This window comes from Candoia aspera, chromosome 3 (assembly GCF_035149785.1).
Source record: "Candoia aspera isolate rCanAsp1 chromosome 3, rCanAsp1.hap2, whole genome shotgun sequence".
Classification (NCBI taxonomy): Eukaryota; Metazoa; Chordata; class Lepidosauria; order Squamata; family Boidae; genus Candoia; species Candoia aspera.
Window position 1 is genome coordinate 190,413,229 of NC_086155.1, and position 19,862 is coordinate 190,433,090.

General features: G+C 36.4%; 1 protein-coding gene across 3 annotated transcripts in view; it reads right to left on the bottom strand.

Moving 5' to 3' along the window:
- ANGPT1 (angiopoietin 1) overlaps positions 1-19,862 on the bottom strand; it is a 148,756-nt gene that overhangs the window by 51,840 nt on the left and 77,054 nt on the right. Inside the window, exons 3-5 of one of the 3 annotated variants that reach the window (XM_063300269.1) lie at positions 18,208-18,329; positions 5,158-5,398; positions 4,421-4,423 (exon numbers count right to left, since the gene is read on the bottom strand). In XM_063300269.1, coding sequence (XP_063156339.1) covers positions 4,421-4,423; positions 5,158-5,398; positions 18,208-18,329 — 366 coding nt within the window. Of the gene's footprint in view, positions 1-4,420; positions 4,424-5,151; positions 5,399-18,207; positions 18,330-19,862 lie in introns of all 3 variants that reach the window. The other 2 variants (XM_063300267.1, XM_063300268.1) reach the window with 2 other exon arrangements.

Here is a 19,862-nt window from a genome sequence, read left to right on the forward strand (position 1 = left end):
AATAGCCAAACTTGATTTTTTTTACAGATAATATTTCTCTATGATGAAAAAGTCTTTACTTGCTGAATACCTCTTATGATATTTTTAAATAACAGCCTTGTGAAGAAGGGCCGCATTCAGGGCAGAGGGGGGAGGCTTGATTAGGGACTCACTGTTCCTTTTGTGTTTATATCAAGGGAGTTTCTCAGCATGGTGTGGTGGAACAAAAGCTTTCTTACAGGTGCCTGTTCTCCCCCAAACCTGGCATGAAACTGAGAAGCAAGCAATTGATGTTCCTTAAGGAATCAGATGCATTTTCTTTCTCTCCACTCCACACTCCATGTGTATGTGTGTGTGGACAAAGAATTATGTTTGCTTTGCTGGCAAAATGCCAGCTCATAATTACTCCAGGATGGAGCCATGTTTTCTTTCAACCAAGTCAAAAGACTTCCTATGCCAAGAGTCTCTTTCCTCCTGCTGCACCTGGACTGAACTACAATGCAGCTTGTCAAATGCTCCACAGCTGTGCCCTGACCAGCCACCCAGCAGCAGGCATTTCCCAAGGAAAAGTCTGCTAGTCAAGAGGCAGCTTCAGCTTAGACTCCATGCTGAATATCCTTTCATGGAAAGATATATTGTATTCATTAATTGGACATTCAGTTATATTGAGGGAAAAACATAGCTCAGTGGGAAAGCACATGCTTTGTAATCTTATGGTTCCACAGTCAATCCCAGGTATCTCTAGGTAAGGCCTCCTAAAGACTGGATAAATGCTTCCTTGTAGAACCAGTAGGCATCTACTGGGCTAGATGGACTACTGGCTGGATGTTAAGAAATGGCTGCACAGTTTTTACTGACTTCTTTAAATTTTCTGAATACATCTTCTCAGAAGATTCATCTTCCTAGCCTCCATTGTAGACAAAATTTGTATTTTTGTTTGAGTTTGTTTTCACGAAAAGCTTCTCACATAGCTGTGAACATTTGGCTTTTCATTGGAGACCTACATAGAGTTCCAGTTTTTCACTGTTTCACTTTCTTCCACTAAGATGATTCTGGTTGAAAAAGCATTCCTATGACCCACTGGTTTTTCTAGACTGTAATCAAATGGAAAATTCTAGCTACACATTCGATCTGATATAATAATCAGCATAATGCTTTGCCCAGAATTGTTTTAATAATATTTAATTTCATAGCTATTTGGGGTGTATAGCAGGCCTATAAAGACAAAGGGTGTCATAAGTATACCAGCACTCTCCAGTATGGTGTCTGATGCATTTGAACTGGAACTCCAGAATTCTTAGTTGAAAAGATTCTGGAAGCTGTACTCTAAACATATTTGGAAAGCCACCAAGTGAACAAGACTCTCATAAAGAGATTGTTAAATGCTGAATGGAACTTAATTAATCTGAAGAAGATAATCAATTTGGAAATTAAATAATTATCTATAAATCGGTTTATGTGTGCATCTCTGTGTGTTCGAACAACCTCAATAGCCACACTACTAATTACTGTGCAGATGGTTCCTATTTTCCAATGAACATAGTTTGGTGATATAACTGATCAAGGGAATTCTAATTATTTCTTAGAATCACTTCATCAGTTAAAGTTCTAAGGAACATCTTGGAATGAAGTTGTCTAAGTTGTATGTAAGGATAGGGTGTAGATATCATATAAATTATTTAACTGTCACTAAAATTGTGGTAGCTATTTGAGTTGAAGAGACTAGACATCGACATTATATTATCAGTCAGCACAAGAGAATATTGCAAAGATTACTGGGTAGATTGAGAGATTAAGTTAAAGAATCAGTAATGTTTATCCAACTGGACACATATATTCAAATTATGAAACTTAGATAAAATATATACATTAACTGATACAACTCTTTCAAGAAGAGATAACAGAAGTCTAAGCTGAACTCAGTTGAAGTAAGAATAATGGACTGAAAAAAAATTGATAAATTAAGAAAATATTTGATCTTACTACATACTGTATGATAACCTTTCTGCATGGTAAAACATTCTGCATCTATCTATCTATCTATCTATCTATCTATCTATCTATCTATCTATCTATCTTGTCTGATGTTACTCTATAATACACACAGACACACATACATTTATACATACTGAATGTCAATTAGATAATCTAAATTCATTAAATAATGAAATTATTTATAAATATATTTTCTCAAGTCAGTGCTATGGAGTAAGAACTGAATTATATTGATGTTATAAAATTTTATTTGTGTTATAACTATTTTACATTGTTATAACTATTTTTAAAGAAAAAGTATGTTGTAGTATCTATTACTCAGTCATAACATAATATTGTTATTGCTAAATCCCTGAGCAGGCCCTAGTATAAACAAAGCATTATTTATTTGTTCATTCAATTGTGCAAACCTTCCCTTGCTAAAAAGTTGGATAACAGCTAACATCCTACTATACATTGGCTAAATATGGCCAATAGGACCATCCTTGTTCAAAATTATAATATGAGGATTTCAATTCTCCGTTGTGGTGTTGCTAAATCATGTTGACAACCTAATGCTGTCATGTTTATTACAAGATCCTTGATTGACATGTGATTCCAGATTGTCCGAGATCCCAAATCAAAATCAACAGAAAAGCCTGAGTAATGGTGTAGTATAATGGCGTAGAAAGAACATTTTGGGTCTGCCAAGAAATAAGGGTTATAGATCTAGTCATGTGATATTTATTCCCAATAGTATTTCAAAATACTTGTTATCTACCAGTGGAAGCTAATGAACATGACTCAGAAGTGAACCAGATTAACATGACAATGACTCTTGGAAAACTAGATTCTGTGTATTCATTTATGGACTTCAGAGTTGGATCACATTTCTTACATAGTCCAAAAGCACCATATGCATACCAAAAGGAGATATCAGTAGACTTGGAGCAACCCCAACACTTACAAAAAAGTAGTACAAGTAAAGGAAGAAGAACAAAGAACAACAGTTGGCAATTAATTAGTGGGAAACTAAACTAGTGGTCTTTGGTAAAAAGCCTAAAAACCACAAGCAGACCATTTCAGGCAATGAAGTTAGGAGTTTGAAATATCTAGGGAAGGTCCTACATGCTACTGGTTTTTGGAAAACTCATATACTGTAGATTACATGAAACAATCAGTACTGAAAAGCTCAGCAGCAATACTGAGTTTCTTTCATGCTCAAGGCAAGGAATATATTCCTGCAGCATTTCAGTTATCTGAGGCATATGCTATGGCCCAGATGCTTTATGGAACACAATTAGACCCATTCCCTGATTATGAATCCCTAGAAACAGTCCAAATCAGGTTCCTACGGTCAATTTTCCATGTATCAAAATGTGTACCAAATGCATCACCAAGGTAGGAAAGATTACTGAAAGTAGAGGCAAAGGCATGGCTATTCATATTTAATTATTGGCTCAAGCACCACTTTTCCCCAACAAGATCGATCCTTCTAATTTTGGCGGATCAGCTTCAGTGCTCCTGGTATCTACTAGTACTCAAAAAACTTGCCCCTCTAGGCCTCCCTCTTGACCAGATATTGTCTTTAGAATATAAAATAGCCTGTCAAATTATCAAAACCAGATTACTTGATACTGAACAATAGAATGAACTTAGTTTAAATCACATCAAGGAACATTTAAAATACCCTAGATGGAAAACATGTAGATATTTAACCACATTTATATCCCCTGCTCAGCAGCAATCCTTTTTTAAAGCCAGACATGATGTTTTACCTACAGCAGTTCTCAGTGGTAGATTAGCCAAAATTCCTTTTTCCAGAAGAACCTATCACTGCAATTCAAATTTGATAGAAACCACCCAACATGTTTTGTTGCACTGCTCAAATTATCAAGGTAGCCATCAATCTCTCATCTCTCCCTTGTTGTAATATATGCTAGGAAAATCAGATAAGTTTTACCTTGCTTTTCTCTTATTAAACCATAATTCTAATAAGAGCTAGCTAAATTTTGTGTCACAGCTATTAAAGCACATAAACAAGTTACTACGGAATTAGATTTGCTGTAACAAAGAATAAATATTATGCCCATGGTGAGTTATGCTTTATATTATGTTAATAGAATTTTACACACAGTTTTAGAATTTTATTATGCTATATTATTGTAATGCAACTGTGATGTCCAACTCTTTTATTGTTTTCATCATTGATCAAATAAATTTGTGATGTGATGTGGAAAAATAAGACAACTGACTGCTTACTTCAAATATATTGGGAAGGAAATTAAGATGAGATGGATATTTTCTCATCTTCAAAATAGTATATTCCTCCTTCCTTCATGATAGTACTACAGAATAATCAAGTATATAGTAGAACACTTTTAAATTCAACTTACTCAACTTACTTCAGCCATCAAGGAAGGTCATTAGGTCCAGGGGATACCAACCAATTTCCAGAAAACACAACTGGCTCAGAAAAGGTGCAGCACTTTAACAAAGGAATTGAGGCACTTTAGATGCTCTCAGCATCTTTTAGGATTGGCCAGGCAACCTATGGTTGCTGCCATTTGTCCTTCAACAACATCAGGACTTCCACTGATTGCCCACCACTAGTCTGAGTAGTCAGGATTAATTTATCAGATGACTACCAGAATAAGAATACAGATGAGCAAAAGGAACTGGCCAGGACCAGGTTATCTGTGTCATCTGCAATATGGGAAGACCCAGACCACAATGTTCAGCCCAAGTCTGGCAAATAAAAATCCTCTGAAAAATCATCAGGATTCACAGATAATTTCTCAAGAACCAGCAAGCCTCACCCAACAAGGTATTCCCATTTCACGCTAGCAGAGCAGTTGGGGATTAACACACCAGCAATTGCTTATTCTCCAAAATGCACCACTTTAAGGTAGTCAGATAAAAGGAATGTATACTTGTAAGGAAAAACAAATAAAACATTTTAGGTCTTAGACTGGTGGGGAACTTATGCCCCCACACCCAATGTTGCTGGCCTATAATCATCAGTATCAACCACCACAGCCCATGGGCATTAGTAAAGCAAGTAATGAGAAAGGCACATTTTTCCTGCCCCTTCTTCTGACACTGACTAGTTTGGGGGAGTGCATAACTTGAATGAATAAAATCATGTTCATTACACTAAAGACATCAGATAAATTTATCCATGTTTCTTTTTCAAACTAATACCATCTTACCTCCATCTTTAGAGCAAATGCTGACCAGGCTATGGACAGTGTCCATGAGTTCAAGTTGTTGCTTCTGCATAATGCTGTTATTGGTTGTTGCTTTACTGAGCTGCCTCTCTAGTTCCTGGATAATGTAGCTTTGACGGGACACCAACACTTGCAAGTTCTCTTTTTCCTCTTTTAATGTATCTAGTTCCTCTTTATGCCTTTCTTCCATTTCAAGGATCTTGTGTTCCAGTAGACTGGGGAAACAAACATATCAGTGTCACATGTTTGTTTTAGCACATATGAATAGGGAGCAGAGGGTGGAGAAGAGCACAGGTTATGCATGCGGAATGGGTCAAGATATCTTTGTGTCTGACCTAGCTTTCCTGAACCTAATGCGACTCAGAAATATTGGACCAATTCCTTGGAGGCTGGTTAAATAAATATAGCTGATTCTGACCTATCACTTGTCTTCAGAAGTCTGAGTTTGCAAAGTGATCCTTCCTATTCCTACACACACACACACACACAAACACAAACAGAGAGAGGAGGAAACACACTGCAGATAATTATTTAATTATGTGAATATGGACCATGATTCACTCACAAAAATTGTTTCCAGAATAGTTCCATGATTAAAAAAAAATCAACAAAATAAAACATAATAACAGTATGCTATAAAACTAAAAGGGATAAGGCTCCTCCTGAGTCACTGGGAGTTGGGTGGCATTTAACTTAAATAATCATAATCATAAACATAATTAAAACTCAGCAACCAGCAGACAAACAACTTTAAGCTGTTTGTATATGAAAATGCCTGGGCAATTTGTTTTAAAAAAAGTTTTCCCCTAGTACTTCAGAAAATATAGCACTGGCAGGTACCAGTGCTGCTACTGGAGTTCTACCAGCAGACGTAAATACAAGACACTGCAGCCCAGAGGATATCCAAATATGGCACCAGAGGTTTCCACTGGTTTTCATTCAAAAGCCTTGTCCCTTCTTGCTTTCTTTGTTTGGTTCCAAATCTCCATCCTACTGGCTTCACTGGATAGTCCCTAATCATGGTATTTTGAGAGGGGGGGGGGAAATACCCTGTATACTTTCTCTGTCCTGTTCATGACTTGATTCCACTTGACAATTTCCCAGATGGGTAATTTTCTTTTTAAGCTAAAGGGTCCGAAACACAAACTTTCTAGACTTTTATAGGAGTCCCATGAAAAATTGAAGGGAATGGCAAGTGAAAAGGATTTGAAACTGGAATGTCTGCAGGGGAAGGGGGCTCAAAATACATCAACACATCACACATAAAAGGGGCAGGGGCTAGTTGTGAAGTTGTGGCTTCCATCTTGACTTTTAAACCCCCTCTCACCCCCTCCTCCCTGCCGATGCCCCTAACATCCAAAAACCCAATGAGATACTCACGGGTCCTGACTCAAGAACAACACAATCCAGACCTATTTCTGGATATTATCCACTGTCTGCTCCATTCTGCTTTGACCATAACCTGACACTTAGCAGTATAATGTGGATGGCTTCCCATCTGAAAACTAATATCCAGCCAAAGAATAAAGATGACTAGAATGGCAATAGCCACATGGAAAATTAAAAACAAAAGAAAAGAAAACACAACCTCTGCACACATTTTATTAAGATGACAATTTAAAAATGAAACCACAAAGTGGAATATACGGAAAATATGGTCATATGATATAAGATTTCATCTCTCTTTATATAAGAGAACTATAGCCAAGTCCTTTGGGGAATATTTTCCTTTATCTACACATACATATGCAGTAGGGGTTGAAGGTATTTTAACATAAGAAATACTGATTTCACTAAAACTATTTAGTTTCTCTGTATAATGTCAGAAGAATGATAGTATCCTAAATGCTCTCCAACTGCAAGGTTGTATGAGGTACATAATGTCTTTAGAGACTATGGAAGTGAAAAATGATTTGAAAGAGGTAATCAAAGTAAAGTATACAAAGATTCTTCCAAAGAGAAAATTAGAAGTGACACCAACATCATATTTCGCCCAGCCAGCATTCTTTCCATGAAGCTAGCTTATGTATTTTCAAAAGAGGAACTTCCTCTAAAAATAAAGGTCAAAGTAATCCTTCATGTAATTCTATTTTATATTGTATTTTATTGTATTTTATTGTATTTTATTGTATTTTATTTTATTGTATTGTATTGTATTGTATTTTATATTGTATTTTATTCCTTTTGCCTTTTCTATTCATGACATAGAATGCTGGAAAATTTAATTTGATTCATCATTTTTAAAGAGTGTCAGCCTAAATTGTACCAACATGCAGGGCATAAAAGTTGCCCTTCTTTTTATTTACTGCTCCAAATGTTGTGTTGAAAGCTTTTTTTTAAATTGTGTTTAGTAATGGGCTTAAAGTATTTTATGTATTCTTTTATCTATTCTCTTGATAGGACCCCAATTCTTTTTCAAGCCCGTTCCCTCCTTCTTTAGCAGTCTTTTTGTCTGGAAGATTACCATATATATCTGATAAAAAATAACAGCAAAAAAATTGTGCACATAAATTAATATTGTTTTATTATATATATATATACCATGAAACACAAGTATTTTCCTTTTTTTCCCCACTTCCTTCTCCACTGTTGTCCATTAATGGGACACTTGCTTATGTTCTTACTTCTTTCCTCTCCTGCCTTGAAACACCAATCACACTAGCAAATCAAAGTGGTAGATGAATTTCTCTTCAAAATTTCCAGTCACTGGAAAAAAAAAAAGCTGAATCTACCATTAAAGGCCTTCCTATCCATCTTTTTTCTTGCTAGAAGAGGATGGAAAAGGTTAAAAATAGCATAGAGCAGTGGATCATGGTAATGTACTGTATGTCTCAATATCTGGTGATTAGTTGGACACTTCAAAGCTGTTTCCTTTGGCAACAAGGGTTTTCCATTGTCTTCTTTATGGAAGTTTGTTTACTGTGCACTGCTGTTTTAATTCATCATCCACCTTATTCCTGAAGTGTGCCTGGCAGATTGCAAAGGAGAGAGGAAAAAGGCAGGGCCAGTAAATGTCTCGTTGAAGATTGTCTGTTTCTGCTACTGATGTCAAGAAAGGAAGGGAGCCTGGGACATTGCTGAGAGAGAAGACCTTGGAGAGTAAAGGACCATAGCTGAGATAGGCAAATGGGGAGCTGAAATTTCCTCTCTACATACACAGATGCCCAAGATTTTTCTTCCCTTTGAAAAAGATATTTCCCTATATAAGCCAATGTCTCTCTTCTGCCATGTTCACTTAAAGGCTTAGAATCTTCCTTCTTTCTGTGGTTAGAGAACCATTATTTGAGCCAAGTATCCAAAAAGGGGTTGCAGCTGGGAGACAGGGGAAGGAAAGTTCATGAACTACATCGGTAAACTGGGAATTCTTCTCCAGTGCAGATCTGATACAAGCTGGAGAAGAATATAGCTCTATGAATACTATTTTTAAGATGAGTGCTATGAGACTCATCTTGCGTTTGGGCCTAAGTCCAGTAAGCATCAGCTTCATTTCTAGTCACCAGATCTTATTATCATAGAGGTGACTGAGAACAAAAGAGCCTTCATAATGTGTCTCCAGGATTTCACTGTTGGCTATGGTGATGGATTTCCAGCAGTTGCCCAGTATCTGCATAAAGACTTGGTGTCATAAAAACCTTTCCCATGCCAATTTTCCATTTGGCCCTGGTAGGAGATTTAAGCAGTAAAATCTTCCTGTTCTGATTAGAAGTTCTAAGTATCTCTCATCTGCTGACCACTCTTTTGCATCTGTGTGCCAAATATAATGTTCTATCCACAGACTAACCAGTGAATTCAAGCCTGCCAGAGATCCATATGTTATTTAAGATTTAATCTGAGATCCCCTCACCCTCCACTTATTCACACACATCTCAAGGCTCCTCTTATTTTCTTTTGGAGGACAGTTCTGTGGCAAAATGCCTTAAACTTGGGTCATTTAACTGAGTCTGGGGATATAATAGCATCCACATGTTGTTCTTTTATTGACTATAATAGACATTCAGTGTCATATATGTGTCTATGTGTGTAGAGAGAGAGAGAGAGAGGGAGGATTTTGTGCACTGAACCCACAAATCTGCTGAAGATTCTGAAAGTGTTTGTTTTTTTAAGAAACAGATTATTAGGATGAAATAAAAAAATAAAATGCTTTGAGCATTTTAATGGGACACAGATTGTAAGACCTTACCAAAGGAACATATTAACTACTGTCAACTTCATACAGCACAAAGATATACTAATAATGAGATGGGGTGGGGACTCCCTTTTGTACTTTTATGATATGTGGTTTTACCTTTACTACTGATTTAATATTTTAGTAAGTACTATATATGCCTTAAATATGCTTCCTGCAGAAATACAGATTCCTGTATTATCAGAAAAATGAAAACCACATAGAAACTGAAAGAGTGATGCTCACGTCTGAAACCAGTACATTTCTCAAGTCCATAGTAATGCCTAACAGTACCAATGAATGAACCACTAATAAAACCACATAATTTTATATCTCCTTATTCAACTATACAGCAGTGAGTTTCTCCTTAAACTTTAACATGAAACCTCAAGCTTATATTTAGATTGAAGACTTTCACGTGCTGTTGAAAGGTGAAATTACCAGCACTGTATCAAGGAGTCTATTGTTGAGAGCTATTATCCTTTCCATCATTGAATGAGAAGATCCTGGATCCTGATTATGTTAAATCTTTGATTAGCTCTTAAAACTTGCAAAATGCTAGCATTTGCCGCAAGGCTAAAAGAAAATAAGTCCTCTATATTTTAGCTTCCTAATATAATGCCTTAAAGAATAAACCAAAGGTGTTTGAACATCCTGCCAAGGGAATGAGGAGGCAAAGTACATGTCTGCAATTAGAAGGTTAAACCTTCCTTCAGGGATCCACTTACGTCCAGGGAAAACCCCATGGATGTAAGCCTGGTATTCTGAAATGTGTATCTTGAAGATGAGGCAGAAGTAGCTTTTGAATACAAATCCATTCCATTCTCCTAAGAGAGTCCAAAATTTCTACATAGAAGATATCTTCTAGCCTACAAAATCAGGGGAAGTTCCCCTCTACTTCCTACTCCAGCCAGTGTGAGATGGCAGAAGTGGTCCTCTACTAACTTCTCTTAGAATTCCTGTCAGTGTGACATTTAATGTTCAGCGTCAGCTTATGTGCGTTGAGTTGTACCCTTTTTTATATTCTCAGATGCATTTTATTCTTTGGGGAACACTGCGAGGTCAGTGTTTGCATTTGAATACCCTGGACTGACTGGCTATATGCATAGGATCAAAGACACCTTCGTTCTATTTTCTCTGCTCTACAGTATCAGACTTTTTGCTAAAAGGGAATTGAACTAACTTGTTGGTTTATCATATCATTATGGCTGTTTAGTTTATTACCTAGAAGGTCCTATATAAGACCGCATCAGGTTCCTTAGGGACCACTGTGGTCTTAATGGTTCTACCCAACCCATCCTGGAAGGTCAGAACTTGCTTAAGATCTGGCCACCATGTGAGGTCGAGGGGGTGGTCAAGAGGTAGACCTTTTTGATTGTGGCCCCTACATTGTGGAACACACTGCACCCAGAAATTTGTTTGGTGCTTTTATATTGGGACTTTGGAAATGCTCAAAACGTATCCTTTTAAGTGCACTGTTAACAATTTTAAAGGCAGGTAAAGATAAAGAATCATCATCTGTTTATCCTGGATTGTTTTTATTATATTGCATTATTGTACTGAAATTGCAGTTGGGAGGTCTTTTGAGTCACCCAGAATCATGTAATCAGGGCAGTATAAGAACAGTATTAAATGAATAAATGTTTGATTTCTTATAAATTTTTATTAAAAGTTTTACAGAGAACATAAAAACTAACACAAACTAATAAAAAGTAAAAGAAGCAAAAAAGAAAGAAAGAAGAAGGTGCAAAAGTGCAAAAGTGCAAAGAGAGAGATTAAAAAGATGTAGAAAGAAGCAGCTTCCAGTTTCCTTTGCACCAAATATAAGTACAATTACAAAATTAACTCTTATTCTGTGATTACAAAGAATGAATGTTTGAAATTAATTTTCTACTGTTTTGATTAACCTCCATATCTTCCTATGTGCAAAACAGAAGGAAAGGCGTTGATCTGTCTATATTTTAAAAGGTACATGATGCTCATCTCAACAGATAAGTGCATGATTAATGCACTTATTTTCATATTCATTTACATTCCTAAGATCATGTTTTCCATATTACACATGGGGCAGACTTCAAATGTAGTCTGAGGCAGGCTTGGGCTTGCCACGGAGTATACACTCAACGATGGGAGATAATCATTTTAATAAGTGTATCTATAGAAAGCATATCAATTTATAGGCATGCATTTTTTTAAAAAAAAATCATACAGATAAGCACACACAAACATGCACATACAAAGGCACATAGACACAGAAACATAACAGGTTAATTTATGTCTAATAGGTACAATGCAGTATTCCCCTTGGCTGCTAAAAAAGAAGCGTATGGATGGATGAAAATATCATTGATTTTGGTTTCATGAATTTGCCCACTATTTGTATTTTAATTAAAAATGAACTATATTCCATTAGTGACTGGAAACCTCTTATGGGCTTTTTGCTGAAAAAGGATAAAAATGAACTTATGATATATGGATATGAAGATTAGAAAAGGTAGCTTATGGAAAGAAGGAGATTGTGATGTAACCTTAGAGAGAGAGGGTAAAATATAAATGTATCTATAACCACTATCAAGAAGATCAGAAGCTGCTTGTTTAGAATTCCTTTTCTTTTCTTTTCTTTTCTTTTTTTTCTTTTCTTTTCTTGTCCTTTCCTTTTTTCTTTTCTTCTTTTCTTCTATAATTCTTTTTCACTTCCTTATTACTTTTATTTATTTTTCCTTAATTCAAAATTTGGACTGTTTTTAATTCTGTTGAAAAACTTCAATAAAAATTATTTAACAAAAAGGAACTATATTCCATAGTTTCATTAGACTGAATCAAGACATACTCATGTGTGTATGTAATAGGTGTCTAACAAAATATTTGGGGGTATTTCAAATGTCATAGAAACACATGGAAGTTTCATCTAGATTTCCCTGAGCATCTGTCTCACCTGTGTTTATCTTACCAAATTCCTGAGTTCAAATGCTATAGAAGACTTTCTTATGATCAGCAGTTGGGTGTATTAACAACCCACACACTTTTTCTCACACAGTAAGAGCTGATCTCCTTGGAGGAAATACATATCATTTAAAATGATTCCAAAATTGCAAGATCAGGTTTAAAGGTCCAAGTAGTGGCAAGATGTTTTATGATAAGTTAATGGTGGGGCATTCATTTATACTGCAAAAGAGCTATGAACTGCTTCCTCCTCCTCTTCCTCCTCCTCCTTCTTCTGGACCATCATCTTAAATGTAATGATACTATAAATGTTGTCAAGTCTATTGAAATTAATAAGATCTGAAATCAGTTTTGCACCAGAGAAATGAAGCATTAAATTTGTCAGGAAATAAACTAGCAGGACAAATCAGCATGAAAGTGTATATAACCTTGGTTCATAAAACTCTCTGTTAGGAGATGGCTAGGCAGATACCAGAGCAGCTATTACCATTATTTCCAGTTGTAGCTACTACAGAAAAGGTGAAGATGTGGTACACAGCACAGTTCTGAGGATGCTGCCCACAGGGAAATTAATGTTTGAGCCAGACACTTTACTTCGCAATGTACAGGACAGACATACTAATCTAATCCAGACTCTGCCTGAAAAATGCAAAGGGAATCTTACACTGATGATTAATGTGTTTGGGAGCAGAGCATCCTTAGATTTCTTTAACTAAGGAGTCATAAGATCTAGATTTTTATGGAAATATACTGATAGTATAAAAAATATTTGAGGAAAGGACATGGACTAGTAATTAGATTTTTAACTTCTGATTTTCTTTAAAAAATATGGAAAAAAATCCAGCTGTGCAGCAGAAGTGCATAAGTCTATAATGCCCAGTTTGACATTGATCTTTAAAACACATCCTTTATCTTCTATTTTTATCATATATTATGACTGGGTTCATTCAGTGCATTGTCATGGTTTGTCCAGACATGGTTTATCAAAGAAATCATAACTGACTAGCTTCAAACCACATGCTAAACCAAAAGTGAACAAGCTATAGTGGGAAGTTGCATGAACCAAACCTATAAGTGTATTCAAAATGGCAATTTATTCATTGTGGAGTTCTCCAACTGAATATCTTGTTCAGTACCAATCATGTACTGTGAGTTGATATAATAAATATGGCAGAGATTTGTGAATTGTAGTGCTTTTTACTTTTTAAACAACATCCAGCATATAATGTTTTCCCTTTATCCACAATATTCTAGCAGTAGGTCGTTATCATTTCAAGGATGCTCAGGAAGAAAGCAGAACATTATATTCACATGCTGGAAATGTTGGCTAAAGAAACCATAACATATTTAGGATGGCAGGAACTTCTGCCAGTTTTTTCAATGCCATTCTCTTCATCTTGAACACTCTCTCATCTGATTATTTGAAGGGCAGCCCCTCCTAATCAGATTTTACTCCATCTCCCTGTTTTGAATTCCATACAGAAGTGTAAAAAATACATCAAATATGTAGATCATTATTTGTGATGATTGCACAAATAGACTACATTTGCTTTATATTCTAGAGAGTTGCAAATGACCGTAATGGTGCCAGATTGTTCATACCATTTAGAAGGTACAGAAAGTACCCAAATAGTCCATCTCATCATATGATACATGTGTGTTGCAGCAGTGGTCATAACATCGAAATAACACATGTGTCATGACATTGCAGAAATGATACAATGATGCCTTGATGTCTGATATCTACGTTGTGCCATTTGTGTGATGATAAAAATATGCACATGATGTCATTGGCCTCATCCTGTGGACAACCATGGTGGGCTGAGAAAATTGCAGAGAAATGTTGTGAGATTATCCAATGATGGGAAGCTTCTTTAATGCTTTATTCTACATGCATATATTTATGTGGATTATTCAACCGCTAAGGGAAAACTTGTCAGTGAAAAGTGCATCTAATTTCTCATGTGGAAAATCAAGGCAAAATATGGATTTTTGTTAAAGGAAAGGACGATAGAAATGCATCATTAAATCTGGGTGGAAATTTGGATTAAGACAATATAGTAAACATCCCTAGGAATAATTCTAAACGAATCAGTATCAAATATTAAAGCTTAAACAAATTATAGTCCATATTGTTTTTGTTTGATTGGTGGAAAAGCTGATCAATGAGAACAGCTTAATCCAGCTGTCCCAATTCAAACAATTTGCTAACCTGCTTCCTTACAATATGTTTAGTTTTCCTACCAATTTTCTTAAATGATTGTGCTTCTCTTCCCTATTGGCAGCATAAGGTTCTGTTTAAAGCTATTTCTTTTCAGTAGAGCAAAGTATAAACAGCCTTTCAAAATTTCCCACAAATTTCTAGGATGAGTTACTGATTGGATGATTTCTCCATATTTTTCAAAGAGTAGGGGGGGGGGGATCTACAATGCTTTCTCAAAGGTAGGATTCCCACTAAGTGGAGACAATAGCATTGTTCCCCACAAAAAGGGGCATGAAACTTTCCTCATGATGTCTTTGCTTGGGATTTGATCAAAGCATGGAAAGCCAAAGAAGCTGCACACTGCTGGAGATGATTGGACAATGAAAGACAACACATTCATATATACTTAGCCAAGAACCAAAGTGCCTGCATCCTAGCAGATGCATTCAGTACACAGGGGCAATTTGATCAATACTAAACTTGATGTCACCCCCACTAGATAGACCACACCGGAAAATCCATCTCCACGTTGTTGGAGTGAAAAGCTTCAGTCCCTTTTGCCTAGGTAGCAGTTCCTGGCTATCTCCATCAAGGTCAACTTCCTTAATCTCTGTGCTTGTTAAGCTTTTCAAGTCTTATTGTATTGTGTGTTGTTTGAACCAGCCTCTCTGGTTAGTTTGTTGTATTGTATTCAATGGATTGTGGAAACCCAGAAAAATGAGTCAGATCACAGTAACCAGTTTAAGCATATTGTGTGAATACAGCCAACCTATGATTTCTTCTTGGAATTTGGTGATGGTTTTGGTGGCCTGTAGTGTTTCATAATATGATGCAAAAAAGAAAAAGGATAGACTAAGGATTTTTGTCCCCGTGTTTTGGGGAGGGAAATTTTGGCTTTTTTCTTTACAAGTTCTGAACTTCTTAATTGTATTATAAGTTTTACACTATGACTTTTGATGGGTTACCACTTCAAGAAAAGGAAGAAACGATGCCACTGATTTTCAACCATTCCAGTTTGAGTGGGCTCCAGGATACACCAGAAAAAAGAGAAAGAGAGTACAAAGATAATTGGGGGGCAGTATGCAGAGCTGAGTTGCTCAGATCCTGTTCTACAGGGACATGTTAGCTGAAATCACTTAAGCATCTCTCCATAGGCTAAGAGTTTTGAGACACTAGCAACACACTCTACCCAGGACAGACAAGTGTCCAACAACCATCTTAAGCTCCAGATAACATGGCCAGTGATTGAGGGTTGTGGGAGACATAATCCAAAACAGCAGGAGAATCACTAGTTAACCCTGTCATTTTTCAGGAATGTATGGAGACTATAATCATTGGTTGTTTACCCTAATATTCATTACCATTCTGCAAGGACAGGCCTTTCCTCCTTTCAGTTATTGACATGCATGAAACCATTATATAGCCACAAGCCAAGAAACTGAAAAGTTAACTCCCTATATCCATTTGTGCCACAGGGCTTTTCAACAGCAGCTCTCCACGGAATGAAGCAATTCCCTTTTCAAACGCAGAAGTTTCAAAAGTTCTTTATGATGTGGCACAAGGGCTTGCCAACTGCCATTCATTAAAGAAGGAAAGGAAAGAAAGAAAAATGCCAAAACAATCCAAGGGAAGTGGAAAAAAAACTTCTGAATTGTGACTTATGCCAGCAACCAATATATGGAAAGTGCGAGGGGAACTTCATATCAGTTGCATTTTGGTCCATTCCATTCTGTTTCTCCATGAAGGTACTTTCTTTGGTGGGGAGGAATGTAAATGAAAATCAAAAAATGAAAGAAACTCCCAATCTTATATATAAATACATGCATTTTTGTGTTTATGAATGCATGATGGTAATTATAAAATACACATTTTCAAGCTTACTTTATCTTAAAGCATTCATATCCAGCCTCCAGCAGGTCAACTGGGCTGAGAGTTTACATTTGACAAAAGTTACTAAGTGAGTTTCCATGTCTGAGGGAGGATTAAACTTGGACCTCCTTAGTTTTGGTCCAATACCTTAAACTGTACCCATATCCCCAAATGCATTTTGACAGTAGAAACACACAGACACACACACACACACACACAACAGACAACACATAGGCACTCACCTGAATAAACCCCCATTATACTGTAGACACAAATACAGGGGTAATTCTTATGCCTACATCCTGATTAGTTCTTGGGGAGAAGGTGTGCATGCACACACACATACACAAACAGATTATTTACTTAAACAAAGAAAATTGCAAATGCTTCTTATGGCCACTCCTGGTAAAGGGGCTACAAAGAATATAAAAGGCATGCTGTACATGCTCTCCTACCTTGTTTAAGTAACAAACAGAAGGATACTTCTGTTGCAATCTGCATATTAATCTAGAGGTATCAATCAAGTGATTTCATCTCGCAGCTTACAAAGATGTATGTTTTCCAAGGGTATGTTGTTTGTATGTGCGGATAGATAGATAGATAGAGATATATGTTCCTACGCAGTATATATTTATACATTCTATATTTTTACACAAACTATGGGGACTACACAATCACCACCCATATTTTATTTATTTATTTTCTATCCCACCTTTATTATTTTCATAAATAACTCAAGGTGGCGAACATACCTAATATTCCTTCCTCCTCCTATTTTCCCCACAACAACAGCCTTGTGAGGTGAGTTGGGCTGAGAGAGAGGGACTGGCCCAAGGTCAGCCAGCCAGCTTTCATGCCTAAGGCAGGACTAGAACTCACAGACTCCTGGTTTCTAGCCTATTGCCTTAACGACTAGACTTCACTTTCCAGAGATAGCTTGTTCTGTGTCAGTATGGGAAATGCCCCTTTGAAAGTAAGTCACTCCACCTCCACAAAGCATTTGTGCATGCTCTGCATCTGAATAGTAGCTTCTTTAGATAAGCAGAGCAAAGTTCAGCAGCCACTTTGCTTCCCCATTTAGAAATGGGGCACTTTGACACTTTCTGGAGATGCTTCACTCAAATCTTTGTAGAAACAAAGTGTCTTTCTGAATATACATTTATTCCTATTTTATATTCTAGCTCTTATTGAAGTACGGTAATAAACTTCAGTCTGGCATTATCATTTCTCATGACAGAGTTTGTTTGTTTGTTTGTTTGTTCATTCATTCAATTTGGAGGGTGCCCAACTCCTCAATGATACTGGGCAGCTTACAATTAAAAAGAAAAGAAAAACTCCATAAAAAAAAAAAAAAAACAGCTGACCAGAAAGCTAAATCAATATCACAAAAACCATAGGGACTCCACAATCATCCTATCCCAAGGCCTGGAAGAACAACCAAGTTTTTAATAGTTTTCAGAAAGTCATTACAGTGGAAGCAATATGGCTCTCTGGGGCCAGCTCCAAGATGGCAGCTAACACAATCAAGTCCTTCTCCAAATAAATAAACTCCACAGAGAAAGAAAATTACAATGTCATGGAAATATTCTCTTGACACTCCAAATACTCTTCCATTCATGTCTAACAGTGGTGGTAGTCAAAAGTAGAACATGTCCACAATAGTACTTCTTGTTCTACTTGAGATACCCCTTCAAATGAACAAAGCACTCCAGGAATATTTGAACTGACTTGTTCTGGTATAAATAATGGGACATTCTGGAACCAAACATCTGTCTTTGGACATTGTAGCGAAGACTGTAATATAGTGATGAGCTCAAAGACCATACCATGCATTTTACACTTACCTGTTTTTCTCATGGATTTTCAAGATTTCATGAGTCTGTTGGAGCAATTGTTTCTCCAGCTTGTAAGTAGATAGGGAATTTTCCAACAGCTGAATTTCAAGCCGGGATGTTTGATTAAGAACCTGAAGAAGGTAAACAAGCAAAAGATCTTGCAATAAATTGAGACCACACAATAAATCTTTACTGGTGCAAATACAAAAAAAAAAAAAAAGATTAATGTTAAAATGAGCCCACTGGAAATGTACATGGATCAGAAATAATCTGATTCATAACTATCATATTGATCAATATATCCAATGCACCTTATATGCAGCATGTACCTTATAGACATACCTTATTTCAGTAGCTGTAGCAAGTAGTACTGGGTTTCTATTGTTCATTGTCAAATTGCACTTTCAGACCTGAGAAGCTTGCCAGGCTGAATTCAGTTTTCAAACCAAGGAAACCTGTTTCCCAGTACTGCTGTGTAAACACAATTTCTAATATATCATTATCCCATGGTATTGCTTTTGCTGTTTTGTCTTCATTTATTTATAGCATTCTCATGATCCTGGATATTATGTACCTCCATGAGAGAAGTCTGCATTCCTTCTCTATATTGCTTTAATCTCAGCTGCTTCCATCCTCAGTAGGACTTTGTTCTACATTGATCAAAATATCCTTGCCTAGATGCTAGAAACAAAAATAGCTAAACTGGAACAACAAAGGGCCATTTACCTATGACACAACAAGGGAACAAACTAGAATTATAGACTTGAGAATTCATGGAAACATGTACTGATTCTCATATCTTTGCCTATCAGGGGTGGCACAGGTGTAACATAAAAAACAAGGCATTCAATCTGGTATTTGATTTAATGTTACACTTACTGGGATAAGACAATGGTTTGAATAGCAAAATAATAATTTAAAAAAAAAACCCTTAGAAATTAGTACCTGAAGTTACAAAACAAGTGGCTTAGGTTGGCTTTACTGACCTTCTGAGAAGTGGTAGTAAGAGATGTGCAGATGACATTAAAGGGCACTATTTTTTTTCTCTGTAATCAGTACAAGGTCTAAATGCAACCAGTGGTGGAGAAAACAGAACTGCATTATGTAAAAAGATCACTATTAAACAGAAAGGAGAAGGTGGAGTGGGTGAAGGTGGAATAGGAGATCAAAATAAAACTGGATTCAAATGGATTAGAAGACAAATGTGAGAAAAAAGTGAGGAATTAATGAATGGCACAAACCATTGAATCTTTGAAGTTCTCTACCAATCACATTTGTTTTGTTTCTAAACATTTGTTTGGCCCAGGGAAACAATTTTGATCAAGACCAAATATTATTTAAGTCTTAGTTTTGCATCAAACTATTCCATCTCAATGACCAAATGGGTTCTGAGGAGTTGTCATAAATAAAGAAGGTGGTATCCCTGGTGGTTAATTGTCTGAAAATGGGTAATGGTTAGTTAATGCACATGCTCTAGTATGACCACACAGTATACTAGCTATCCAACATCACATGACTGAAGAGCAGTAGCAAAGTTAATATTAACTTTTCTTAAGAAATCTATGATAGCTATGATAAATAGTGATTGGAATGATACAAGCAGGTCCTACTTACCCTTTATGTCCTCATATTTGGCTTGCCGTAGCCCTTACTATCTTGGACTT